Source organism: Pezoporus wallicus, unplaced genomic scaffold (assembly GCF_028554395.1).
Source record: "Pezoporus wallicus isolate ANWC-B61680 ecotype Strahan unplaced genomic scaffold, APGP_CSIRO_Pwel_v1 contig_4710, whole genome shotgun sequence".
Lineage (NCBI taxonomy): Eukaryota > Metazoa > Chordata > Aves > Psittaciformes > Psittacidae > Pezoporus > Pezoporus wallicus.
This window is the reverse complement of record NW_026640647.1, coordinates 4790840-4818833: the sequence shown is the minus strand read 5'-3', so window position 1 is coordinate 4818833 and position 27994 is coordinate 4790840. Positions and strand designations below refer to the sequence as shown.

The following is a 27994-nucleotide window of genomic DNA, read 5'->3' as shown; positions in this document are numbered from 1 at the left end:
CACGTTTCACGAAGAAGAAACAAACCCAGACACTTCCTGCCCATTTTATTCTGTGCTGCTGAAAATACGTGATTTTACTTGACAGCTTTGTTAACTGTTTTCACAGTATCATCCAACACTCTTTTTGTGTTGGCTGGTGTTGTCTTAGTTTTGCTTCCCTCAGATTCCCTGCAAATACTATGCACGGTGAGGATTATTTTAAGGATTCACCCAACTAACCCTAGTTTCTTCTTGTTGGAAGTGCACTAACTGCAAGTCCCAAAGCCCTCATTTAAACCCACCAGTATATTTTCTTGACTAGATCTAGAAAGCAGCTGAACAGCCCTTCTGTTTATGCTTAATTAGGTAAAAATATTGCAAATAATAAATTTGAACCACTATTTTATTTAACTCAACTCACACTTCAAATATAGAAGTAAATTTATAATACAGACATCACCTATACACCACTCCAGATATGAAGCTGATAGGAGCTGATCTCAGAAAACTAAATTTGAACATTTCTTGGTTCAGCATGCAGCACCTCTGAGAGAACCACTGAATGGAGGTGCTCAGCCTTTTCACTCAGCATGGCTATTCCCATGTTTTTCACTGCTTGTAGCAATGTGTGCTCTGCGACTGTGGTATTTCAATCTTAGCAATGTTTTTCATTCATGTGAAAAGGCACTCAAAGTGCTAGAGTCATTCTATCCATACTGGTAGCTGAAAGGACATGACCTTTTTCATGCCATTTCCAGACAGTTACAAATATTGTCTGTTTTCAAATGCTCACTTGCAAAGACTTCTGAACTCAACACACAGTGATCATAAACTGGTGAAGCTCAAAGATGATTTGAACTCAGGTTACAACAGCTTGCTTTTTTCCAAGACTTTGTTGCATTCCTGCATTTGCTTTTGCCCTATTTCTTTTTCATAGCAGATGACAACACATGGCTATGAAAGCACTTCCCCTTTGAAAGAATCACTGGAAACAACTCAAGCAAGCAGTAATAACTTAAGACAAAATAAATTGCATGAAAGGAACTTAGTGAATGATTAGGGAGCAACCTCTCCACTACTTTTCCCAAGCCATGTATTACAGGAGAACAAAATTAATTGATGCATCACATTTTCCTTTCTCTGTGTGTGAACAAACAAACTCCTCTTTCCAGAGGAATATGACTGATGCAAATACCTGAATCAAGAGGCATCATATAGATGGGATGGAAGAATTCTGAGGTATTTATAAATAGTCCGGTTTGTTTGCATTTGCTTTGGTGTATTGGTGAGTAATTCCTAGTACATCATGAGCTTTCTGGCTGATGCTTCTTAGTAAATTACTCCAAACCAAACGCAAAACTATTCTCAAGTAAAATAGATAAGAAATAAGCAAATTTGAGATGGCACTTCAACACTATGAGACATTTGCTAGGATACTGTCCTGGGTTCACCAGCAGCAGTCATTTTTCTCCTTCTTAGTAGCTGGTGCAGTGCTGTGGTTTTGACTTTCAGCCTGGGAACAGCGCTGATAACACCAATGTTTTTAGTTGTTGCTCAGTAACGCTTACTCCGACTCTGTCAGAGTCTCATGCTCTGCCAGGGAGGAGAGGAAGGCAGGAGGAAGCAGAGACAGGACACCTGACCCAAGCTAGCCAAAGAAATATTCCATACCACAGCACGTCAGGGCTAGATCACTGCTTGGGTCGGGCTGGGTATTGGCCAGTGGGTGCTGAGCGGTTGTATTCTCTCCCCTTGTTATTTCCCTTATCATTATTATTATTGGTGGTAGCAGCAGTGTGTTATACCTTAGTTACTGGACTGTTCTTATCTGGCCCGTGGGAGTTACATTCTTTCAGTTCTCCTCCCCATCCCTCTGGGAGTTGGGGGGAGGAAGAAGGGAGTGGGGAGTGAGTGAGTGGCTGCATAGTTCTGAGTTACCAGCTGGACTTAAACCATGACAGATATACAGGGCTTTTAAAACCACTGAACTTCCGGTATCTTTTAAGTAGCCCGAAACTACAAAGATTTTGAGAGGTTTTGCTCCTGATATGTTGCTATTCCTGCAGAGGGTTTCCCACAGTCTTTGGTGAAAGTTCAAAATACTTGCTATTATATATTTATCAGAAGTGTTATTTAAACACAAGTGACCTTTCATCAGAGTTGGTCTCACAATGCAAAATACGAACAGATCCAGATTTAGAATGGCTCAAACTTTCAATGGAGTCTTAGTTCAGCCATTATAAATGTCAAGGCTATTTGCAAAATTCAGATTGAGGTTTGAATGTCAATGTATGCATCAAGTTCAGGGGTTTAGAGGCCTGGTTATCTGCTTCAGAACTATTCCAACTTCTTATTAGTTACTGTATCTTCAACAGCGAATCATATTCTGACATATTCACTTTAAAAAGCATTAACTTTAATGCAGAATTAAAAAGGCCTGCAAAAGAATGGCGCCAAAAATTGGCAGTTAGGTAGAATAAACAGCCATGTCAAACTCATACTGTGAAGAAGTAAAGATGCAGACAGAAGTATCAATTATAACTAATGAGCTTTCCAAGTGTCACAATCATCAGTATTTTATCAGAACAACTTTTAAGCCACTAAAGACAATGAATACTTCAGCATGCAACTGAATGCCTCATGCCTTAGTGAAAAAGGTATGCTCTACTCACCATCCATGAAAGCTTGAACAGCCTTGTCTACATTGTTATCAAACTGCTGCAACACCAGAACTATCTCATTATTGCTTCTGTTTGGAACAACTGATCGGATTGCATTGATCTGGAAGGAAAAAACAGGAATACGTTAACACATGGGTTCATCATGCTCCTTTAGACAGCAAGGTACATCTGTGCCAAGAGATGTTTATATATATGCATGTTATACATGACATACTGACAGGTATACAACAGTGTGTCTGTACGAAACAATACCCATCCTCTCCTTAACTGACCCATGCAAATAATGAAAACAATTTCCTTAGGAGACTGAATCACAGAACTGGTAGCCAGTAAGCCTGGAACCAAATCCTACCTCAATCACAGCAGGAGAACTAGTTTATCTGAACTGACAGAATTTGACCTTATGCTTTTTTCCTAAATGTTCTATTTGCTCCCATGCAACTTGACAAGACACATCACCTATACAAACTTACGGAGTACACAAGTACTTTGACAAGGCTATTGCATGGCCTTGCTACGTTAGTTACGATCAGTGCTTTTTGACATCTGGAAAACAGTCATATGCATGAAAACAGTCACAGGCTAAAGGGAAAACAGTATAAGTTTTAAAAGCTCTAGCGGCTGCTCAGCATAATTTCAGTTTTCTGTTCCATACATATGTGATCAGGAAGCTTGTGTACCAAAATCCTGAACAAAGGATATGGGAAGCCAAATGCTTCCTTCAGGGAACTGCTGATGGACGAGGTGTTACACCCACCCATGATTCTGGCACACCATGCTTATATTTCACAGCATTTCCTACTGCTGTATTGTCTTCAGTATCCATTTACACCAAATGGCAATTCAACCCACTATGCTTTAAATAAAATGTTCCTACTGGAATCATGTTGATGATTTACTTTCTCTTGCCCATGTAACATAAGTGCTATATTGTTTTAATGCTAGACAAGCTTTACTAGGTAGTACCAAAATAAAAATACTTAAATATAATCAGCAAAACTAACAAAAGGGCAAGGTAGTACTCTGAAAAGACAAGAGAATCCATGCCAAAACCAATCTAGTTGTTCCAAATCAGCTTTTTGAGTTCGAGCTATCCACCATGTATTTATTGTATTGCAAATGGTCATCCAGCTCCCCTGTGGATGGCCTTCTTTCTATGGGACACATCCTTGATTAGGGCGTACTTTATTTACTGTGTTACAGTGTCATCATGCTAATTTCTGATTGTGAAGTACTGGTGGTCTTTTTATTGTACTGTAAAATAATTGTGAAAAAATAATACATGAAGATAGAACTCTTTAAGTAAACTAGGCTGGGTTACATGGTGAGAACATTCACAATACCTTGTCTTAGCTGACCATTTAGACGCTGAAGACCAATACTTCCAGATTCCCTTTGTGGAGCCTCCATCAGTGGTGGCACCAGAAGTTGATTCAGAACACTGAAGTGCTCTGACTTATGACCAAGAATCTTATTTTGCTGTCGTATGCTCACCCCACTCCTCAATCACTGTATTTCCCTGTCCCATGTACTAACAGAAGCCACGACCCATTTCAAGCTCTGTTAATACACAGTGACTGAGAGCTCTGATTCATGACACCTGCTGGACATAGCTTCAGCACCACAAAAAGTTGATACTTGCTTCAGCTAAATCCACATGGGATCAAACTTTCTAGGGGACGCTTTCACATTAGCTCATCTCTTTCACTGTGTAAGAAAGGTCACTTTCTGACTTCAGCACAGAACTCTAGTATGTCTACTTAGTACAATTTACCCTGTTTCTGTTTGCTATCATCATCTCATGTCTTTGCAGCTTCACATTTGCCCACAATACATTTCAAGTAGCAAGGCTAGCCTTGGACAACTCAGGCCACAGGCATAGAGGGCAGTGGAGTTAAATGGCTTCTCTGCTTCCCAAGGACCTTTTCCAAAGGCCTATCTAATAACTTGTCTACTGTTGTTGCCCTATGCTCACAAGCTAGTTCTCAACAACTAGTTGCTTTGGAGGTTCTACTAAACACAAGTGACTACTGGAAGTTCAGACAGGCTAGGCTGTCAACTGGCTGTTGTTGCCAGAAACTACCCAGAAAACCTCTGCTCAAGCTTATCTCTTCAGCTGATTTGGGCACATGGGGAGGGAAGTAGAGAGTATAGCTCTCTGTGTGCTGCAGGCATTCAAGTGAAAACTAACCCAGATGAACAGAAGGTGCAGAAAAAGCCCTGGAAAAAGGAGTCTTACTCATCTGATTGTGGGCACAGGCATGCTATTTACTGATAAAGCTGCAACAAATATGAACAATAAAAGTTGGCAAAGACCCGAGGGTAGATTAGGCTGCAAACTGCAGTCTAGTTTATGCTCTATGGTGGTAGATGCCAAAGGTTTCCACCATGTGGACTACATTTCCGTATTCTCACAAAAACCTCCCATCTTCTTTCACAATCATGTGGATCACCTCTGCCTACTCAAAATTGCATAATCTCCTTGTGGCAACTGCTTACAGGAAAAATAGTAAAGGAAATATCTAGTGTATTCTAACCAGCTTTAAGTATAAGCACGGGAATATCATAAGGCTTCTAGGTCCTTCTCTGCTGTGAAAGGTCTGGAAGCCTCAAGAAGCATCTGGAAACAACAAAGTGAGGCCAAGACCACAGGATGGATCAGGCAACGTGCCACACACTGCAGCTAGGAAACTTCTTAAAGACATTAAGAACATCTGTGGGGTGGAGAACACCAAGGCACAGGAACTTGACCAGGGAGACTATGTTTTAGGCTACAGAACCTACTGCAGACTTTCTGTTTGCACTGTGTGGTCTTTGTTAAGAAATTTCCGATTAATAGAAAAACCAGAATTAAAAGCTAAACTGTGTTTCATATGACTAGTACTATGATTAAATACAAAAAGGTTATGGGAACATTACAGTTGTGGAGATAACCCAAAAAAAGCAAGATGATGACCTCAGGAAGAATACTTGCCAATACGCAGAAAGGAAATTAAGCATATGACCAATACTGTGGACACAGTCTTGTTTTAGTTGGACTATGTAAAAATACAATTTAGGTAATATTAATGTACTGCAGAGCTCAACAATTTTACTGCCCCAACAATATCCTTTGTTGACTGTTGTACAAAATATACATTTGTTTATCTTTCCATTTAGAAGTTCTCTATCTCACGAAGTTTCATCAAAAAACTTTCCTCAGAAAAGAACATCAGATTGCAAAGAACAGCATCCAGGGCTTAGGAAACACTAAATCAGAAGTCGCTCACACTTTTCGAATAGGCTTCTCTTGTGTATGTATGATGTGATACCCACGATACCTACAAGTTGTGTTTCTGCTTTCCAGATTTCTTCAGTGACTTACATGGGATAAGACAAATGAAAACTAAAATTTGCAACCAGAATATGTTAATATTAAGGAAAAAAAAATAAATGTACTACTCTGTTCAGAAATAACAAAAGCAGATATAAACCCAGAATTCCAACAGCAGAGAAATCCCAAAAGGTTTTGTTCCAAAATAAAATATTTTGCCTTAAAAACAAAATATTTTGCCTTAAAAACTTCTAGGAACAAAATGGAATAATGTTACCACAATTTTTTTCAAATTCCAAGACATACAGATCCATGTATCAGGCACCAGATCTCCAACATATGCACTGTTCGAATAATGTTTGCAGCCAGAATACACTGCAATTACTGTACAGAGGACATCAAAAAAAGTCAGTGATTTCTGGACATCCAGAAATTACTGACAAATGGTTAAAATTCTCAAATTGTGATGTGACAGTGTATCTGGGGAAGGGCAAGGTGTGTTGAGGGAGACCAGGCCATATGACAGCCTTAGCCAAGAAATGCAAATTTCAAGGTCCCTGATATTCCACCTTTTAGTCCTTCCACCCTGGTTTCAGAAACATGCATAGATTTCTATGCTTGAAGCTCAGGTCTATCCCCATATGCAAAATATGTCCCATATATTTCTGGAAAGGGACACAGCAATACAAAAGGAAAAGCTAAAGGGAGGGTAGACAACCGTCTTGACCACGTAAACTTAACAAATGCACTTCTATAGCTGAAGGCCTTAAGAGACATATCACAGACTGTGATGAATGGAGCCACAAAGCTCCAGGAAATACAAGATGACAAGTGGGAGATATATTAAAAGGGCTGGATTTGAGCTGGTTCTAGACAGCTTACGTATGCTGGCTCCTCTCTGGTTCACCTGCTAGCTCAGGTCATAAAGCAGGCCTTTTGCTAGTACAGCTATATACCTCAACCGCTTACAAGTCTCCAGCTTCGAGAGCAATCCAGAAAACTATAAAGTTATTTTTATTAAAGGTGTGATAGGGAGATACCAGGGCAGGAGGTAATTCCCATCTTTATCTCTCTAAGCTTCAGTCCTCAAACTTACCAAGAACACCCGTCTTCTCAACAAGTAAGCAACAGGTTATGGATCTACAATAATCTAATGGTGAAAACTTCTCATCAACAAATTCCTTTGAAAAATTATTTAACATCCTAAAGGATGAAAAAAGTACAAGAGCCAAAGAATCCCCTCACATACAGTGATTCTTCATTAATACTTAGATGTCTGCAAGAACAAACTCACAGCAGTCTACTTTATTAGATTTACTTCTGTGTATGTGGGAGAATAGAGTTTTTTCCTACTCACTGAAACCTGATCATAGGAGGAACATTACCAGACAGACAACAGGGAAGTCAATTATTCTAATGATTTTGTGAATCATCCCGTCTTTATCCAGTGTAGATTCCCAGTGAACTTCTGTCATCATTTGGATGCTGGACAAGCATTCCGGGACACGAAGATAATTCAGTAACATACCTTCTGAACCACAGTTAATTGTGCCATTACTGTTAGCATTAGTTCAGAAGGTGTCACTGAGAGTATTTAAATTCCTGGGCTTTCCCTCCTGTAGCCTGACTGGAAAGCACATTTATTTCTTTACTACTAAGACAATTTGCTCAGAATTTCAGCTTACAAAAGCTACTTTAAAGCAATTAGAGATCTAAACTACAGAGACGTAATCTCAAAAACAACTGTGTATGCTCAAGCACATGGAAGGCAGAACCCACGTTCACCTCTATTTAAACTCACTATCCAGAGACTACCTTTTTAAAGCATGCATTTAATTCCAGCAGACCTACCTACTCTCTTCTGGGTAAGTCTAAAGTTAGTTCAAAGTTCAGAAGAGTTTTAACCACTTTTCTGAGCTGAAGTCTTAGGCACACAGTTAGCTTGAAATGCTTGCTCAAGCACAGTTAAAGCTGCTGCAAGTTGAGCTGGGTTGCGTCTCATCAAGACCAAAATTCCACAGTCATGAGGCTGTTTTTATCTGTCTCTTACACAAATTGCTGAGGTCTGCCCAGAAGTGATATAAAAATTGAAAAAGGCTCCAAGTCCCCTCAGATAAGCTGTTTCTACCCAAAAATAAAATCCCCAAAGCCTGATCAGATATAAGTGACTATTTTTCTGAGAATTACTGTTAAACTATAGGCAATCTTACTTGGGGCAAAGTTTTGGCTCTCCTGAAGCAAAAAAAATCAGTTTACTTCTGAGGACCACGGCACATAGGAGAGGGCACTGAAATTCTAATGTCTCATGGTGTCTTACTCAAAGTTCTTAGGAACACCCGCCTCATGAGACCTTCCTGAGAAGTCAAGCTCAAAAAGAAATACAGCCTGCCTGAAAACTGTGGCAGCAGATTACCTACTCCACACCCAGAGTCAAGCTGATGTTGCTGTGTATTCCTGTGAGTCCTTTAGGTTCTCTGTCAAATTCCAAATGGTTCCCAGGCAACCGTAACAACATGAAATCAATCGCTGCCTGTTTGCTGCTCTACTCCATCTGCTCCCCCTTGGCATCATCTCAAAGAGGATGTTTCTCCTGAGTAAGTAACATATCCGGGGTTCAGAGAATTTGTTTATATATCTCTGACATAGTGACAAATTAAAATTCTTTGCTGAAAGCTCACGGCTGTTCTGAAACCCCTGAACACAGCTGTTCTAACTCCCTTGTAGTAAGTTACTACCATGGCCACTTAGAAATATTCTTACTTATGCTTGGTTAGGAACATCAAATGCAGATCCACCTTCCCTTTATACTAAACATTAAGATAAATGGATTTTCTCCGTGAGGTGCCAAATTCATTTAGAAGTATGGTTATCAACAAATACACAGACATTTTCCTACTTTAGTAGCAAATCTTTATGTACACATACACATTGTATATACCCCCTGCAACTGAGGACAGGTAGCAGTGTACACCATGCTCAACTAGATTACACCTCCAGCTGCAGTTGACTCAAATCCTGCATGAGGAACAGGCAAGGAGGGCTGTCTGCAGAACCGTGCTGGTTTCTATAATCTAGGACATTAGCATACGTCCTGGTTACATTGAGAAGGAAAATGCATTTAAAAACTTTGAGGTTTTGAAAACTCCTACACAAACATATTTCATAAATACGATTTGACTTTGCTGCATTAAGAGCCCATTTGTTACGTCAGAGAAATTTTCCAGAAACTTCACTAACAGTTCATCACAACACACTGACCAAGTGTTGTTAACATCCTGTTTGAGCAAAATAACAGCTTTGATCAGGTCTGCATGTCTCTTTCCACTACAAGACCCATTTATCACACGGATACCTTTGGATTATTTATCCCCGTGAAGCACAAAACAACTTACTTGCTGCAATAAACTACTTTAGGCAGTCATCATGGATTTATTTTGTCACCCTTGTCCCCCCAGTTCGTAAACTAATTAAATGGAAAACCCAGACATTTAAGGAATCCTGAAAGAGTATATTAAGAAGTTTGGCTCAGTAAGAACTCTTCTGCTTGAGTAATAACAGCAGACACTTGCAGATGTGAATCTATAATATTCTTAACCCAAGTTAAATGGCTCATCAAGTGACACAAGTGCATTTTGCTCAACTTTGTCCATCTAGTTCAACACATGGGCAAGGAACAGCTGCAAAGGACCACTTTAAGAAAGCCTAGTGAAATTACAGGTTGGAAGCTATCTGCTTTTGTAATGGGTGATTTTATATTTATATACTGTTCCATTCCTTCCACTATGAACCCTACTCTGTCCTTTCATGCTATCGCTTAAGTTATGGTATAATGTAAACAAAACTGTGAAGCCCCCAAAACTACATCTGAATAAAGTTTCCTTCTTGCAGTTTATGGAATAAACCTGCCCATCTGTTCCTACAGCTCCGACACTTGAAATGGCAAATGAAAAAGCAAGCCTTTCAGAACTTCAACAAAACTGCACTCCTAACAGAATCCCACAAGAAGGACCTTAATCTGAATGGGTATTTTGCCAATTCCAGCTGACACAGATCTCACTTGCTCAAACATGTTTAGATACACAATAACTGGGAGGGGGGTGGGAGGGTTGGAGGTGGCGGGGAAAGAGGCCTAATGACAAGTCCCAAAGTTTGAACAATTCCCTGTATTTCTTTGGAGCAAACCCAAACTCTTGTGCCAGAGCTAAATGGTTACCCTGGGGAGTGCCTGATACTCTTCTCTTGTTAAACTAAGAGGGTATAATTGTTAAAGGAGAAAACACACTGCTTGAATTCCTCACTTCAATTGCTGCTTTGGAGGCCTTCTCATTCAGAATCTCAGCACCTCTTCTGGTGATACACCAAGTTAATGCATGAATACCTCCATTAATTTTATGGAATTATTTTGGATTTAAGACACCAAATCTGGCCTATTTTATTCCTTAATCCAGTGAACTTGTGTCCATATGATTTAAACTATGTAAAACCCAGTCTCTGAAAACCCTGATACTAGAAAATAAATTCTTATTTATACTGTATTTTCAGGCACAGACATCAATATAATCAGAGGCGAGAGAGAGAGTGGCGCAGTGCGGGAAGACTATTGCAAGGGTCAGGGAAGAGGGAAATATTCTGAGAGACCCTGATGTTAAGCTCCTTGTACTAGCTATGCAGGCACGTAATGAACCTTGTGGCTGCAGAAATGCTGAACTTGTGTTATTCCGGAAAATCTGTGGGTTATATGCATGAAAATATGGTAATTGGAACAGTCCTGGCTCCCCACATAGAGTATCACAGCTGCAGGAGCCTCTGCCAACTATGGAAACTTCCATTAGCTTTCCTGACATCACAGGCCAACATTCATATAAAACTCTCGGGGGGTAGGGGCGGGAGAATGTTTAACCTATTGACTTTATGATCTATTTCAGCTAAAATGCCAAGAATGAATTACACAAATATCAGCACTACAGTAGCATTCTTTTATGACTCAAATTCAGAGTAGGGTCTTACAGAGGCTGTGAGCATAATACTCAGAATGTCTCCCTCAGATGCACATCACTTAAAACAGTGACCGAGGTCTTAATTCTTGAATGACTAGCTGATCATGGAGAGAACATGGGGAAAAGCCATCATTTAAGAAAACCTCCAAGCCACCTCCTCTCCCCTCCCAGAAAAAAACAACAACAAAGAAACCCAGCCACAAACCAGAACAACAAACGTTATGCTAAAACTTCATGGGCTCTGTACTACATTTTTGTCAGAGAAACAATGTTCAATATAAGGGGAAACTTGTGTTCTACTTTTGCGGAAACTTGCAAGAATAAGCATTTGTGTGCAGATGTACAGCTCCTTTGGCTTCATTCAGGTCTTAGCAGGATCAAAGTCTTAAATGCATTATGATCTGCAAGCACTGAGGTAGAAGAGAAAGAAGTGGGAAGGAACTGTAATCTATTCTGCTGCTTTTAACAAGGCCTGCTTACATTTGTGTTGACAGCAATGGATTTTTACTGAGCTCAGCAAGAGTAACTAAACTTACAAATCTTCATTTCGTTTCCCAGAAATACTCATGCCCAAAAGGTAGGTAAAAGTAAACACTAAAGTTGCTGCTTCAGTGTTGTGTAGCATGACCACAACTTGCACTACTGTTTTTTTAAGTGAGAAAGGGATTTGATTTTGACTCTTTTACCAGGACACTGTACATAAGTCTGCTTTTCAAACATTCAAATGAGGCCCTTACATTTCAGCAGTCTATGTGCAAATATAATTAAAGCTAACTCTGCAGGACATATCTGTTCAACCCCTTCCTCGTATTTCTAACGCATTATTCAGAGGGTTCTAAAGCTACAGTTGCTTTAGTTACTCTGCTGCTGACAGAAAGAGCCACCATACCGTAAACCAAATACAAGATGTCAAATGGTCTTGTGCTATCACAGTCTCATTTTAAAACAAGACAGTCTTGTCCAAGTGAAATGGCAAACTGAGCATGCTAGCTTCTCAGTTGATGTATGTAGAGTTCATGAGATTTATGCTGTTCAGTCATTAAGCCTTTACTTAGTAAGTTATTAGCCTATATCTTCCAGAACAAAACCCAGTGATTTTGCAGTAAAATATTAATTGCTGCTTGGCATAGATATTTAGTGGCACTAAGTACTGATAGAAGATACAAGAATAAAGAAAGGAATTATTTGTAACAGAGTACATTGATCCAATTATTTTCCTGCCTTAAAATGTATATGCCTATAAATATTTGATTTTTAAGATACTCCCAGCAGATATCATACTTGGAATAGCAGATATCTAGTGTAAATAAAGACCCTTTCATTCTTGAACTAGCAGATGCTGTTTAAAATCCTGCACTTGGAAAACTGACTAAATTAATTATTAAAAAATAAAATAAAATCAGGCTACACAGTGAATCAGTAGAACTTCAACTGACTTACTGAGCTGCATTTTGAGAGTTACTTTAATTTATGTTCCAGCACTCTGGCTCTAGGGGAAAGAATGCGATGACATTACCTTCTGTTGCAAAATCCATCATGCTGCTCAATACTTAAACCCTGTGCTGTTATTGAAGACTAAGGAATATACTCGTCACCAAAATACAGATTCAAGTTGACACATCTGTCCTCAAGCACAATGAGAGACTCAGTAGTTTACAACATATAAAAACTACTCAAAAAGCAGGCACCTGGGCAGAGCAACAGGTAAGGGACTCATTCCTATCAGGGATATGAAGCAAAAAAGGTCTGTCTTCTGAAAGCAAAGAAAGTGAGTAAGCAGTGAAAGATGGACACAACAGTTCAAACAAGAACTCATTCCCACCTGAACTACTTAGTATGAACCACTTGCTATGCTGTTTTCTCAGCAGCTTCGTTCATGTATTGGTAGGCAGGTAATAGTGACTGTTCTCTCAGGAAACGTCATTAGGAAACTGGAACTTGAGGAAACCTAGTTTCAGGTTCATTACTTGCCACGGCTTATCAACTCTTACAAAGCAAATGCAATGTCTGTTAACTACTAGTCATGATCAGTGCTGGGAAATACATTACCCAACTCAAAAGTTCATTATTTGTGAACTCAGAAGCAAACCAGGAAGTTAACTAAAAAACTGAATACTGACCTCAAGGTTATTTCTTTTTCCTGTCATGCTGTGTCAACTATCATTTCTTTAAACTTTTCCAGATTGGAAAGTCACATTTACAGTACCTTGCACACGCTCCCCAGGCCAAATAGCATCTTCTTCCTTGTTATCAGTCCACCTAACTGCAAAACTGAAGTTATAAACTGCCAAAATTGAAGGCAGGCAAATCTTTTCCTGCTGTTTTTCTGTCAGCTCAGGAAAAGAGTTGATCCAAGGAATCACACAAATTTTTATTATTTTCCTTTCCATTAATAGGCTTAGAGAGAAGAGAGTACTTCACATTCCTACTGCCCTGCAAAATGTATAATCTGCCACAGAAAGGTCTTATGATACAGTGCAAGATGACTACATTTCTCAGTTTCACATTGCCCTTACTGTGTTTTCTTGCTATTTAATCTTGGTAATTAATTATTTTTTTCTTGATCCTTTCTGCTTGCGCATTTTTCATGAAGTGAATGGGCCTAATCAAATTTTCACTGATACCTGAACAAACGTGGTCTCACTGACAGAGCTGCATTCTGGCCTTCAGCATTTATCACACTGCCTTAAAAACTGCATCTTTATTATGCTACCTTAGGCTTAATAAAGCTGTAAATCAAGGAGCTCATTAGCCTTCTCTAGACTACCTAAATGAAAAGCTCCCTTTCTCTTACCAAACGTGAAATAGAACAAAACCTGATCTTACAAAAGACAATTCAGGTGAATTCTCAAAATCTTGGCTTATTTTAAAATACAACCCTATCGTGTTATATTCCCACTTCTCTCTCACTCTTTATGAGGCATTATGGTTTCCTGTTGATGTTGGTGAGGAGTATTTTAACGTTAAATTGTCTCTTCACAACTTTCCTGTTGAGAATCACAAAAGATCTCCTGACCTACCTCATATTTGTATACTAATTAGCTTTAGGTCCTTTACTGCTCCTGGAAGGGTGGTAAAGCCCTAGCAACAGCCAGGACATGGAGAGGACATACGCAAGTACACAGAATACAGAGCTACTCATATAGGAGAAGAAAAAAAAGGAAAAAAAAGAAAAGAAAAATCGACTGTTTTCAGACCCTGTAATTTTAGGAATTGTCTTTTAAGTAGTAAAGGTGTAACATTTCTGGTCAGAAAAATTGTTTTCTAAAGGATGTGTTTACCCAAAGGCTGTGTTTTGTACAGCAGCAATCACCACAGACTGCAATTCTCCACAGCATCAGCGTGCACAGGAATCACAGAGGAATAGAAGTCTGTCTGACAAAACATTGCCTCTTTACAGAAAAGCAAAAATGTTTCTCAGTTTCTCATCAACCAAGATTAATATATTAATCTCACCAAAAGCTGCTTGAGTACTTAACTTTATGCACAGAGTCAACGCATATTAAAGTTACGTATGTGAGCAGTGTCTGATGGAGCAGGGATAAAATATGTATGCAAATATCATTTTGGTTTGCACTGTACTGTGACTTGAACCTACCTTTTCCTTGATATTTACAGGAGAATTTACTTCTGCCATCTCTCTTCAGGTGAGAATATTGTCTGTGAAAGGAGAAAAAACCCAAACAGATTAATTTGGAGGTTTTAATCCCAACCTAGTAAAGCTATAAAGACTAATTGCATGTGCTTACTTCTAAGCATTAGAGAAACATGAAAACACTTAATGAACACAGTGCTCAATCTTGCCAAAAAGCAAAGCTAGTCCAAATTTCATACTTTCCCCAGATTAGTTCTGTAAACACATTTTTAAAATGCCTCATAGATATGAATCTGGATAGAAAGGCATCATACTTCTCCCAGCCATGTCTCTTGGACTCTATTCACTATTACTTGATTACTTTGAGGTTTTAAAGAGGAGAAACACCTTAGATGAACTCAACAGCTCCTTTTTCCTCATTCATCAGCAACCTTAAATTTTGCCAGGAAATCTGTCTGAAGATCCCATCTTAAAAAAGCAGCTAAATGTGCCAGGCGGTTAGACTGATGAGTGCTGCATGGCTGGTGGTTTTGGTGGGTTTTTTCCTTTGCTTCCTTGTTTGTTTCATTTGGTTTTGTGGGGCTTTGTTGTTGTTTTGTTTTGGTGGTTTTCTTGTTTTCTCAAAAGTAACTCAGAGGATTTAGCCATACAGCTCCTACTGAAACTAACAGTGTTTCTACAGTTAAATCTCCAAGTCTGCTCTGAAAACTTGGGCACATGAATGGAATTTACGTGTGATTAAAAAAATCCTACAATATGCTTTCTATTTCCAGTTATGTGGCTGGGTGAGAGAAACTGTACACACAATGAAGAGTTAACACACGAAAAGGAGTCCAATTGCTTAATCCTGCTGCCATCAAAACCAGCTCCAGGAACAGGCTTGAAATCTTCACATTTTAAGTCACACGCAAAGAACTACAGCAAAGACTAAGTCAAATGGAATAAAAGCTTGGTTTAGTCACCAAATTTAACTCTATTGTACACTGACAAGAAGATATAGATGTACATAAATGAGAGTGAAATCTAGTTCAAGTTTTTAAATTGAAACACTTCCTCCTTGTCCACATTTGAGAGCCTTTGCTATGTGGGCTGATATGAAAGTTTCCATAATTCTTCTAAATCCTTCTAATGCACTTAAACAATCCTCCCTTAACTCCTGCTTTAAAACACAGCACTTCAGTGGGGTTCCAACCCCAGAAACTAGTGCTTCTATCACAGTATCCACTGATAGCATTTAAATGTTGTTATTAGTTTTTATGTGCATCCATTTTCTAATTGAAGAGATGAAATTCAAGCAAGCACATTTTCAGAATAATGTGACTTTGTGGGAAATGCAGAAAGAAGATAGGAAGAAGAAAAAGGAATGAATTTTGCAGTGTTGGTCTGATGAAAAGCAGACCCTGAATTATATAAACAATCAAAAAATAAGGTGCCAGGAGAAAAAAAGAAACCCTTTCTATTGCCAGTTATTAAAAAAAGTGCTTGAAATGAATAAGGTTCCTCCTTCCATCTCTATTTTACTTTACCATGAAAAGAAACTCTCCATTAAAACTCACATACCTCATACCTGTCTTTAGTCAGTGGCTCAAGCACATTGTCAAGGCACTGAGCTGGAATCCCATTCTGCCCAATAAGTCTTCTTCCTGGCAACTGGGCCACAATGTGACTCTGAATGCCTTCCTGTCTGCTCATATCTCAGATCAGAAGGTTCCCCTCCCTGTCACTCCTTAAATCAAGGATGAAAGAGTTCAAATTAGTTTCTGGGCCAAACCCACCCAATAGCTAAAACCAGAGTTATAAAATGTCTGGACAGAGCAGGCAGGAAGATCACACAGAGTATGAGTTTAGGGCAACCCTATTCCCCGTATTTAGTGTGTTCCAACGACTAAAGGAAAGCATCGAAAAATTATTGTAGTCTGTAGTCTCTATGTAACATTTTTTTTATGTACTTCTTGTCTATTGCACTCAGCTATGTCTCATGCCAAATAGGCACAGAACATGAGATATAGGTCATCACATTTCTCATGCAGAGTGGAAAACTTAGCCCTAAGATTACTCCGTAAATCTTAATCTCCCTTACTGCTTTTCAAAAAAGCATGCCTTCCACAAAGCAACATCAGCACCATACTTGACTGATACTGTTCTTCAATAAATAATCCTGCGTTAAGGAATTTGACTAGTTTATTGACAGATTATAGCTAACAAATGCTTCTGGCTTTAAAAGTCTATTAAAAAATATCTACAAAAAAAAAACCCGAAACAATGAATAATGGGAAGAGATACTTGCCACATGAAATCGTCACGTTCTGCTTTGTCAGCAGATAATTTACTAATTTTATACCAAAACCATACATTTTAAAACTGCATCTTGTATGAAGCAAATTAATCCCAATAACCATACTTTGTGAAAGCCCCACACCTCTCAACTGATGTTGCTTCAAAGATATTAAATAATTCTTCAAATTCAAATTGAATTCACTGATTAAACCCTACTATAGCACTTAGCCAAATTTACTCTTTGTAGCAATGCTCTGACTCAGCTTAAAAAAGACATAAAAGCTCCATGCAACGCTTTGCCAGATTTGACTTGTCTCTTCTTTGCTGTAATGCTCCAGGTATTACTATGATTATAGTCTTCCACTGATGAATGTGCTGTTGACCCAGCCAGCTTGTAACTGAAGCTGTTTCAAGAAGACCTGGCAGTCACAAAAACATACCCTTAGTTTCTCTCTTTCTTCCTCTTTTATTTCTTCTTCTTCCTTTTAAGATCAAGAACTAAGAGGACATCAGCTTTTAGAAATGGACTCATTCCTCTACACTTCAGACTATTCATTAATATGCATGTTACAGCTGTCAAAATGAAGATGCTGAAACTGAGTTGGCGCTATTTTTCATTCACCTTCTTCAAGGGCAGATAATTGACATAACCTGCATAAAACACTTGCTCATTTACATAACAGTCCAGCACTGCTTGTTACATAAAATACAAATGATACATTAAAAGGAAAACGTCAGTGTAGCACTAATTCTTAAAAATATCCTTTAGCTATACTTAATAGCTAATCAATTTAATTTTCTCATTGTAACACAAACATTGTTATTTTTCCTCTGATATTGTTAATCTCTGTACTGAACAATCACTTCATTTTTAATCCTGTGACAAAAGATTATAGCGCATGAAAATATTTATGAACAAAACAGTCCCACTGAAGTTTAGAAGCTCTAGCTCCAGGCTTTCTACATTTATAATGCCCAAAACATCCTCTATACAAGAGGTTCTCGGCTCGAATGTCAGTTTACATGCTTTGTCTTTCGCCACATCTCTTGCTTGTATTCCTGCTTCCTGAAATGTTACTGCATGTCACACCACACAAAAAAGGAATGAAAGACATACTACAGGTCCCTAATTTCTGACACCAATTTCCAAATGTGCTACCTGGAATAGGAGATCACTCTCAGTTGCTTGCCACACCCAGACCTCAAATACTGATGGAAGAGTGTTATTTCTATGCCTATTATACGCATTTACTTGCCTTGTAAAATGAAGCATTTTTGTAGTATTCAGGGGAATACTGCAGAGAAGACTGGATTATGTTTGGCACAACTTTACTTCTCCCCTCTACCAAATGAAGCAGTTCATATTATTCTACACAGGTTTAAGCTAACATGAAACTGAACTAGGGCTGCTATGGTGCTGGCACATGCTCCGTCCTGCTGACTTTACTGCAAGCAGCAATATCCAGCAAGGCAGACAGTTAGGAACAGCCTCTAAGCACTGCAGCAAATATGCCAGAGCTCACCTGTCACAGCCCTAAGTACGTGGCTGCTCGCCCAGCCTTTACAGAAGTTTCTTTTCTCTCTTCAAACAGCTCTGAAATCCCCCTACTGCTGTGTTCAACTTCCAAAGAACACCTGCCACGTTTCCACTAATATCAGCTTTGGAGCTGTTTGGCTCACAGGCACCTCCCAGCTAGACAGGCCTTCAGGTAAAGCTGACAAACACTCCATTTTACACTACACTCTGCACAGCTGGGATTGCCTGCATCTCAAGCATCAGAGAATCGCAAGATAAGTCTGTGCTGTGCCCCACCAGCAAACCCTGGCAATGACCACCAGCCACACCCCATTTTCAGACTTAGTATCAGAAGAAGAGGAAACGTACTCCTCTCCAACAAAGCAAAAATACATAGAGGGGAGGTGTTTATGAAAACAGAAATGTTGCCAGAAAGACAGGATGTGTGAAAATGCCTCAGCAGTAAGCTCTGTCAGAGTGGAGGAAATTGTGTGACACCTGTTCCACCATTTCCAACATCTGGAATACAATTTATCTTTGGAAACAGGGAACAGAAGATTCCCCATGAAAGAGCACAGAATAATCTGGTGTTGGAAGGGTTTCCCACCTGTATGTTTATGGATGAAATCTCCTGCACTCCAAAGATAACATATTTGATCATCTGCCCACTGCAACCGTCTCCTTTAATGCCTCCCTCCACGACAGCATAACAGGAATCCCAGGTCTAACTGACTTGACTCTTGTCAATGCTTCTCTAGCCCCTATCTGCTTCTGTATTCACCTGCTGCACCCTGTGCTCATTTCTTTCAGATGTCCCACAACTAACCTTTTCAAAGATACACACAGCACTGCCTAAAAACCCTCTGCCAGGCTCTTTTGCACTGCCCTCCTCTTCCAAGCCTGGCAATCCCATAACTACAGATGCTTTGAGTGACAGCACAACACCACAAAGCATGAGGTAAGTTTACCAGTGGTAGGGCCACAGATCCATTTGTTAGCCCTACCAAGCAAGGTCACTGAGTAAGCTTTCACTTCTAACAGAGGAACTGGAGTTTACAATTTTGTCCCTCTCATATGTTCATAAAGTAGATCAGTGCTAGAATGTGGATCTTTTATTTTTAATTAAAGATCATTTACTCATTTCCAAAGAGTTCAGCCAAAATCCCACAGCTCCAAAGAGCTAGCATGCAAGGTACGGGTGGAACAAAGCAATCACAATTTTGGAGCCAATTTAAAAAAAAAAATAACATGTAAATGTCAAGTATTTGTGCTGGTTTTGGCTGGAACAGAGTTATTTTTCTTCATAGCAGCCAATATGGGGCCATGTTTTGGATTTGTGAGAGAAACAGAGTTGATAACACAGGGATGTTTCAGTTACTGCTGAGCAGTGCTTACACAGAGTCAAGGCCTTTCCTGCTTCTCACATCACTCCGCAGCAAGTAGGCCAAGGGTGCACAAGGAGTTGGGAGGGGACACAGCTCAGCCTGTAAAGCTGGGGGAAGGAGGAGCTGGGGGGATGGATATTCAGAGTGATGCTGTTTATCTTCCCAAGTAACTGTTATGCGTGATGGAGCCCTGATTTCCTAGAGGTGCCTGCCAATGGGAAGTGGTGAATGAACTGCTTGCTTTGCTTGTGCACGCAGCTTTTGCTTCACCCTATTAAACTGTCTTTATCTCAACCCATGAGTTTTCTCACTTTTACGCTTTCAATTCTCTCCCCCCTCCCATCAGTGAGCAAGTGGCTGTATGGGGCTTAGTTGCCAGCTGGGGTTAAGCCATGCCAGTATCTAATGAGACTGTAGCAGTCTGCACTATGCTTTCATTGCCTGCACTTCTACTGCCTCTACAGAATTCAATCTCATTTTTAAATGGGATTCCTAATTACCTACATGTATTATACTATACTGCTTTGCTTGCAAAGGTAAAGACAAAACCAGCAGAATCAGAGAACGGCCTCCATTCCACACTTTACTTTGTCTTTTATTATAAAGAGCTGCTACTGAAGAATTGCAGATGAAGGCTGAGATGAAGACACCTTTTCTAATGCAGTTTTAAGTTAACATTATTGTATCAGAAAGACAAACAAAAGTGCAAGAGTGTGATTCCAAAACTCAAGTATTTCTGAAAGGCATTCTTCTCATCTTTAGATTTTATTTAAATAGGAGAAGAAAAAACAACCTCAAGAGGTCAAAGGCCAAACATTAGAGTGCATATGATTTTAAGTTACAAGAATTAGTACCATTAGCTGTGCACAAAGCCCCGCCATTGCAGTTGCAATACCGCAAGAGGCAGCATGAGATTTAGACACATCTTCACTGTCTTCAGATTAGCAATAGGTGTAATTTTTCATTTGCTGTAGTCTAATGACTAAGGATGCATACGGTAAAAAGAGCATAAACATAACCAGCATCAAAAGCATGTAGGACATATTACTGAGTGTCCTCCCAAGCTGTCCTTTTAGCCTTCTGTTTCATTATAAATGAACACACTTACTAAAACCAATGTAAAGTATAATTAATACAAAATGCTATTTTTCCAGTACTGTTTTATGGCCTTTTTAAAGGCTGTATCCAGAAATGGCACACACCATTTTGTATTTCCGGGTTTTCAGAAGTTTGAAATTAGCCACTTCAGGCTAGTCAAGTGCCTCTGGGTAAGTCTGATTATATCTGAGCTCTTTAGTATCCTTCTCTCTAAAGGCATGCTATAAACATTGCAGAATATTCCCCATCTGCAGAGCCCAGACCCACTACCACCGGGTTGTCATGCTTGTTTGAACCACAGAATGCAGCTGTTGCCTCTGCATTCTCCCTTCTGCTAAGCTAATGCAGTCCAATTTCCCTGATGGTCACCACACTCTGACTGAAACCTCCTGGCAGCAGAGCCGGAAACAGGATGCAGGAGATAAAACGTCTCACTGATTCCACATGTAGATCTGGATTCCTTCAGAAAAGAGGCTTCTGCTCCCCCATGACTTACACCTCCTCCCCAAGGATTTCTGGAATGACTAACATTACAATCTGAGAAGGCAGCAGCTAACGCAGTAACACTGTGATGTCCAACCAGTGTCACAACGAAATGGTCAGGCACCCACAAGTCCCGTACCTCACTCTGATATAACACTTCGCAAAACCAGGCCACTACATATGTGGGCACCACAGGCCTCTGTGCTTTCATGATGGAGAGAGCACAATGTGCTGTGATGGATGCTCAGGTCCTCTAAATACTTGGTGCTGCTGCCCTCACTGTGAGTGTTCTGCAGAGGAATGTTCCAACCCTTATGAAGGTCAGTTTGAGAGAGGGTCAGAGAAAAAAAGTCTTTGATTGGCATCTTTCCCAAGCTCCAGTACTATTTCATCCAAACAATTCAAAAGTATTCAGTGGTATGACCATATCTTAATACATAAAAAAGATTGTTTTTTCCTATCACTGGTCCACAACACATCCTTGTTACTACAGCAAAGGCTGCTTGCAAAATCTGTTGTTGTACAGTCTTCAAATGCTGGATCTGTCCTATCCAAGATAAGTTCTTCTTTAACACAAGTTTCAGTGTGGCTTCCCCAAGAGATCAGTGACTGTCAGTGTACTAAGCTGATGCTCATTTGTGCCAAGTGACTGACACCATGTGAGTTACCAGAGTTACCATCCCGGAGATCTGCAAGTATCAGAATCTGCTAACTTTGTAGACTATACCTTGGGCTGAGAAGGATTCATATCAGTTGCTTTCATTTAGGTCATTAAACACCATCCTGCATCTGAGCAATAGAAATACTTTTTTTGTAAAAAGAACTAAAAACACAAAAAAACCATCCCACCGCTAAGTGGAGAGAAAGGCCAGCTCTGCATTAATTACAGCAAATTACTGGAATGAAGGACTGGGTGACAGAAAGGGACATGTATGCTCTGTGAAGACCAAGTACCCATACTTCAACAGACAGGTACCAGTACAAAGTAGATACTGTGCGACTGCTGACATGTATACAGGCAGGCACATAATGGAAGTAGCACTTCAGGCGTGCATTAAGTTGTTCTGTGATAACCCATGAGCCAAGGTATACAATACAGTGTGTGTGTATAAGTATATATATATGCACCCATTTTTTACTGACTGACAAAGAATCATCACAGCATCATTTAAGTTTCACTAGAAAAAAACATTTGCTTCCCCTGCCCAGCAACCCTCTTATGAGGGTATACATATATTCCATATGAATACGCAAACATTCTTACACCAGCAGTCACCTTCTGTACTTAACACAGTTAATAAACAACTTGCTTCCATGCAATGGGAGCAGTACTGCTTCCTTTGATGGCTACTTGGCTCCCACCCATAAAAAGGATCTTTGATTCATTATCTCAGATTCTGCATCTGTACATTAAAAATACATATAATACAAATATCCAAGACTGATTTTGTGTGGTCTATTATGATCCATTCACTGAGTCCAGAGGATGGCATCAACTATTCCAGGGTGACAACAAACTTAGGATGAGCGATCCCCAATCTCTTTGCATGGTGGGCAAGCAATTATAAGTCCTGAGACCTGTGGAGTTCATTACTGCTCACTTTCTCTTTTCTGCTATTTGACAAACTTGTATTAAATTGCATTTAATTCAATCATGGCAGTTCTAATGATATTATGAGTTAAAACCAAAAGATTGTCATGCAGTTGGCAAAACCAGAGATAAAGCTGCAAGGCAGATGAATCTCCCACCCCCCATCTTTTTCAGATGAGATAATAAGGATGAAGAGGTGTTCAAATTTCATGAAGTCACATTCCACTATAAAAAAAGCTAATCAAGTGTTTGTTAAAGACTGGATATTAAGTTTACTTGGTGCATTCTAAGAACACATTCTAGACAGTTCAGTAGTAGTTCAGTGTTCAGAAACTATGAATGTAATAAAATGTTTAATGAAACAATCATACTTTAAGTACAATAAATTTGAAAATAAGTACAGTTATTAAAAACAAAGCATTCTAAACACTTAAAAACATTCCCCAAACACATGTAACAGTATGTTTCTTAAACTAAACTAGTAATTCAGATTCAAAAAAGGTCAAATTCCTGGGAGTCTTGTTGCACAGTACCAGGTCTTTCCATGAAAGGGCATTTACATGATATAAGAGCTGTTTCCTAGTGAACAACCAAGTGACTTAAGCACAGCCTCTGAAAATTTCTCCCAACCTCTTTACCATACTGATCAGTAGCCAAACATTTCAAGCCAGACCCTCTCAGAAGCTGCACAACTTGTCATTTGAAGAGGAGTGCCAAAAAGCTGAAGCCAAGCTTCCCACCTCAACTAGTATATATCTCATCACGTGTTTAAACTCCGTATCCATTTGGGTTTGTGTCCTTGATGAGGTACACAATCTGATTTGACCTGAATAACTATCAAGTATGTCACTGAAAGGATGCTAGGGGTTGAATGCACATTCAGTTCAAAACTGAGGTTACAGTGTTTCCCATTCTTTTTGGCCCATACAATTTATACCACCCTTTTACCTAACAAGGAAACACTCAGCAGTGGCACTGAAACTCTACTCCACATTAAGAAGCTATCCTGAACTACAAAAATACTGAAATGCTGAAATATGATGAGTCAGCAGATCTCCCAACAATTTTTCATTTCAGAGTAGGAAATCATCATTCATTAAAATCAGAACTTCAGAAAGAATGATGAGTCCTGTCCTATAAATCCATCTGATATTTAACCAAAATGAAACAGATCAAACAGAAGAGACTGAAAAAATCATCCCATCAGCCCAGGGACAAGACAATGTCTTTAGCCTACAAACACTGAAGATCTATGTACATGTTCCAAACAAGTCTCCTGCTACACTAGAATCATGCTTTAACCCCTGGGCCATTCTTAAGAGAAGGGGAATTTCTCTAAATATTTTTCATCATCTCCTCAAACCCATTTACTAGTTTCCCGGAACCAGTAAAGAGCAAACAAAGGTATTGCCCCACTCCAGAGGTTCAAAGGCAAAAATCACAGCATCATTCCGTCAATACCATATCTACCAGGGGGTGCTCAGGATAAAGTAGCAACTTGCTTGGCTACCAATGCTCTCCACTCTAGGGACTGCACCCAGGGGCTTTAATATCCTTCCCATTCAGCCACAGAATCACTGCTGCGGACCTAGAGCCTATGTTCTGCTGGCTGGCATCCTAGAGGAGCATCACTCTGATTTAGCATAAACTTAAGATGTCAAAAATTGCTGCATTTACTACATATATCTCACCAGTAGGGCTGAGCCAAATTTAGAATATGGGGATTCAGCTACACGACCAGTAAAATGCTCCTCTCTGGTATGCAGGAAGGATGGAGGATATGGAAAGAAAGCTTCTGACTGAGAAAATTCTCTTTCTACAGCAGTGCTTGCCAGTATAAACATCAGCATCTTGCTCTTCCTCAAGCTACTGAAGGAATCTTGCCAAATGTACTGATAAAGAACAGTGAAATAGTCAAATACAATCTACTCAAATTCTACATTTGCGTGAACTTCCTGCAAAACCAAAAGACAATACAGAAGGTTAACTTTCAGTTTTTACCTACTAGGTAGTATTGTCCAAGTCATTCTTGCCAGGTGCTCAGATCATTACAAGTCATTTATGCTGGCTTCTATTTCAGCTCAGAACAGCATGCCAAGAGACAGTGCCAGTTAATTTGCTTCTGCAGTTGCCCAAATGTGGACTGCTAGAAGCGTATGGCATGCGAATGCTAACAGCAAAGTATGTAATGGAGTAGTATACCTTGCCTCAATCACAGTGGTTTCTCTAAACAGTAAGAGCAGAGGAACAAAAGTGAATGTCAGGAGAAGTTCAAATTTACACTTTAGATGTTAAGAAATAAAATTACCACAAGGAATTAAACTTCTACCAGCAGCCCTGTACAGTGTAATTGTTACAGCAAATTCTCATAATCTTGGAATAAATATCAGGTTCAAAGAAAGTCCTAGAGCTATTCGCATTTCAGGCTTCTATTAAGTTTTCCAATACTTAATACACTGAAGAGCCAGTTTACCATTGCTAGATGCACAGGGCTGATTCTCAGCAAATGCAGATTGGAGCAACTCCTTTTCAGTTCAAGGAGCTACATGGACTTGAACCAGCTTCTTGCTAGTTCCACAGGACAAAACAGCAGAACAACCCCCCCCCACCCAGCCCTGGCTGCAGACATAGAGGAGGAGCCTCTGGACAGTGGCATTTTGAGCACAGTTGGCAGAACTGGGCTCGACAAGCACACAGGGAAGCATCGTGCTCATGATGATGAGATGGCAAGTTTATGGTGAGCTTAGGGAAGAACTTTACCAGAGCTCTGAGAGAGCTCCCTGAAATAAAGTACCTTTGATGAAAACTTATAAAACCAGATACTCAACTGGAGGCCCTAATGCAGCCAGCCCCAGGTGACTAACGTATGTTCAAAGTGTATGTAAGCATACTCTATGAGTCACTGAGTTTATGCATATGCTTGAGGTAAGTATTTGATCTAAAGGTGTCAGAGCAGCCTGAACGTTCCAAAACTGAACACTAAAATTAAATGAAGCCTTTAATTTTCTAAGACCAAGTCACCCCATATAGGTCCTTTGAAGAATATGCAAGGTTTTCCTTGAACAATATTCTATTTTATATATATATATATGCACACACACACAAAATGCATGCACATAAACTCTTAAAAATGCTTACAAGTTCCTCTATTAAAATGACCCGATGTATGCCCAAGATAAACAGACACAGGCCCAGCAGTATTCCCATGTTAACAGCACCCATAGGGAGTCACTGGAAACAATACCCCTGATATTTTGGTAGTCCCAGATTCATAACAAATGCTAGATGCCTTCTCCTCCCCCACCTTCCTACTCCTAAGGAAAATGGTGATTTTCTATGTTAACAAAAGCTATTCCTGGAAACAACAGCAGCATATAAACAAATTAACCTATAATTACTTATTGTTCAGACAGCCCTTCAACCTAATTACTATTACATATTGAAATAAGTTCCTTTTACAGTATTTACTGGGCTTTGAACTGCACTTTTTTAAAGCAAAAAAGGAAACATATTATTCTTTTCAGCTGAAACCCATGCTACCCAGGCACATCAAAATTAACTGTAAAAGTACATTCACTCAGTGCAGACTGCGTACTGCCAAAGATACGCAAAGGCACCTCAACCCCCACATCCACCCCAACAGTCAGGAGACAATACCAGAACACTCTCCTGCTTCTGAAGGTCAGCAGCGCATAAAGTGTTGCTTGATAAGCATGAACTGAGGCCCTTGTTTAGCCAGGCATGAGGGGGCTTCAAAAAGAAAAAAATAAATTACACGTTTCTTAACTTGACAAAGGCAATCCTGACACAGAACGCTGTTTGACTATCCATGGGAATGAACATATGGGCAGTAAATGGAGTAATTTCATCAATGGAATAAAAAGAAAGGTATTTTGTTCAGCTGTTGAGGAACATTTTAAAGAGAATAATGTACGCTATATTTTGAAGACAGGTAAGATCAGTTACACTATACAGCATAGATACGTAACTCTTGGGCATTTCTCAGCTCCTCTGTTTTTTCCCATTCACTGGAGGCAATCCTTGGCATGCCAGAATCCATGAACTTATAAAATCTGTGGCACATTAGACAGACCTTTGCTTTGCATCTGTCTGGAATTTCTGCAAAGGAATATTTAGCATAGCTTTCTAGGATGAAATAATATACCACTTCCTCCACAGAATCTATTGTTCAAAAGCATCAAATTAAGCTCTCATTTGCAGTTACCAGCAAGGCCCTAACTGTTGAAACTGTCAGCGTGCTAAAGGATACCATTTCCACTTTTCTTAGGCAAAAATGGACAGCAGTACATTTCAGATAAGTGCTGTATTGGGTTTGTGTGGCAAGGTTTTGGTAGCGGGGGGCTACAGGAGTGGCTTCTGTGAGAAGCTTCTAGAAGCTTCCCCCCTGTGTCCTACAGAACCAATGCCAGCTGGCTCCAAGGCAGACCCACCTGCAATGGTGGTAGCATCTCCATGAGAACACATTTAAGAAGTGGAAAGAGCTACTGAGCAGCAGCAATTGCAGCTGGAGAGAGCAGCAAGAATATGTGAGAGCAACAGCTCTGCACACTTCAAGATCAGTGCAGAAGGAGGGGAGGAGGCTCTCCAAGCACCAGAGCAGGGATTCCCCTGCAGCCCCTGAAGAAGACTGTGGTGAGGCAGGCTGTGCCCATGCAGCCCATGGAGGGGTGGATATCTGCTCCCCCACAATGGGGAAGCAGATATCCACTTGCAGCCCATGGAGGACCCCACACCAGAGCAGCTGGGTGCCCAATGCAGACTGTGATCCCATAAGAAGCCTGCACTGAAGTAGGCTCTTGGGAGGACCTGTGGACCCATGCTGAGAGAAGCCCATGCTGGGACAGGTTTGCTGGCAGGACTTGTGACCCCATGAAGCAACCTGCCCCTGAAGGACTGCACCCAAGGAAGGGACTCACCTCCATGGCATGAACCCCATGCTGGAGCAGGGGAAGAGCATGAGGAGTCCTCCCCCTGAAGAGGCAGATAACATGCGATGAAATGACCGTAACCCCCATTAACCATGCCTGGCAGGAAGGAGATGGAGAATTCAGGACTAAA

The 27994-nt window shown here is 40.0% G+C and overlaps 1 protein-coding gene across 3 annotated transcripts in view; it reads right to left on the bottom strand.

Moving 5' to 3' along the window:
- SPATS2L (spermatogenesis associated serine rich 2 like) overlaps positions 1–27994 on the bottom strand; it is an 83830-nt gene that overhangs the window by 30719 nt on the left and 25117 nt on the right. For 2 of the 3 annotated variants that reach the window (XM_057419966.1, XM_057419965.1), the window contains 2 exons: positions 14569–14630; positions 2652–2760 (listed from right to left, as the gene is read on the bottom strand). In XM_057419966.1, the coding sequence (XP_057275949.1) occupies positions 2652–2760; positions 14569–14607 (148 nt within the window). In that variant the 5' untranslated portion in view covers positions 14608–14630. Of the gene's footprint in view, positions 1–2651; positions 2761–13090; positions 13230–14568; positions 14631–27994 lie in introns of those variants that run through there. The other variant, XM_057419967.1, reaches the window with a different exon arrangement.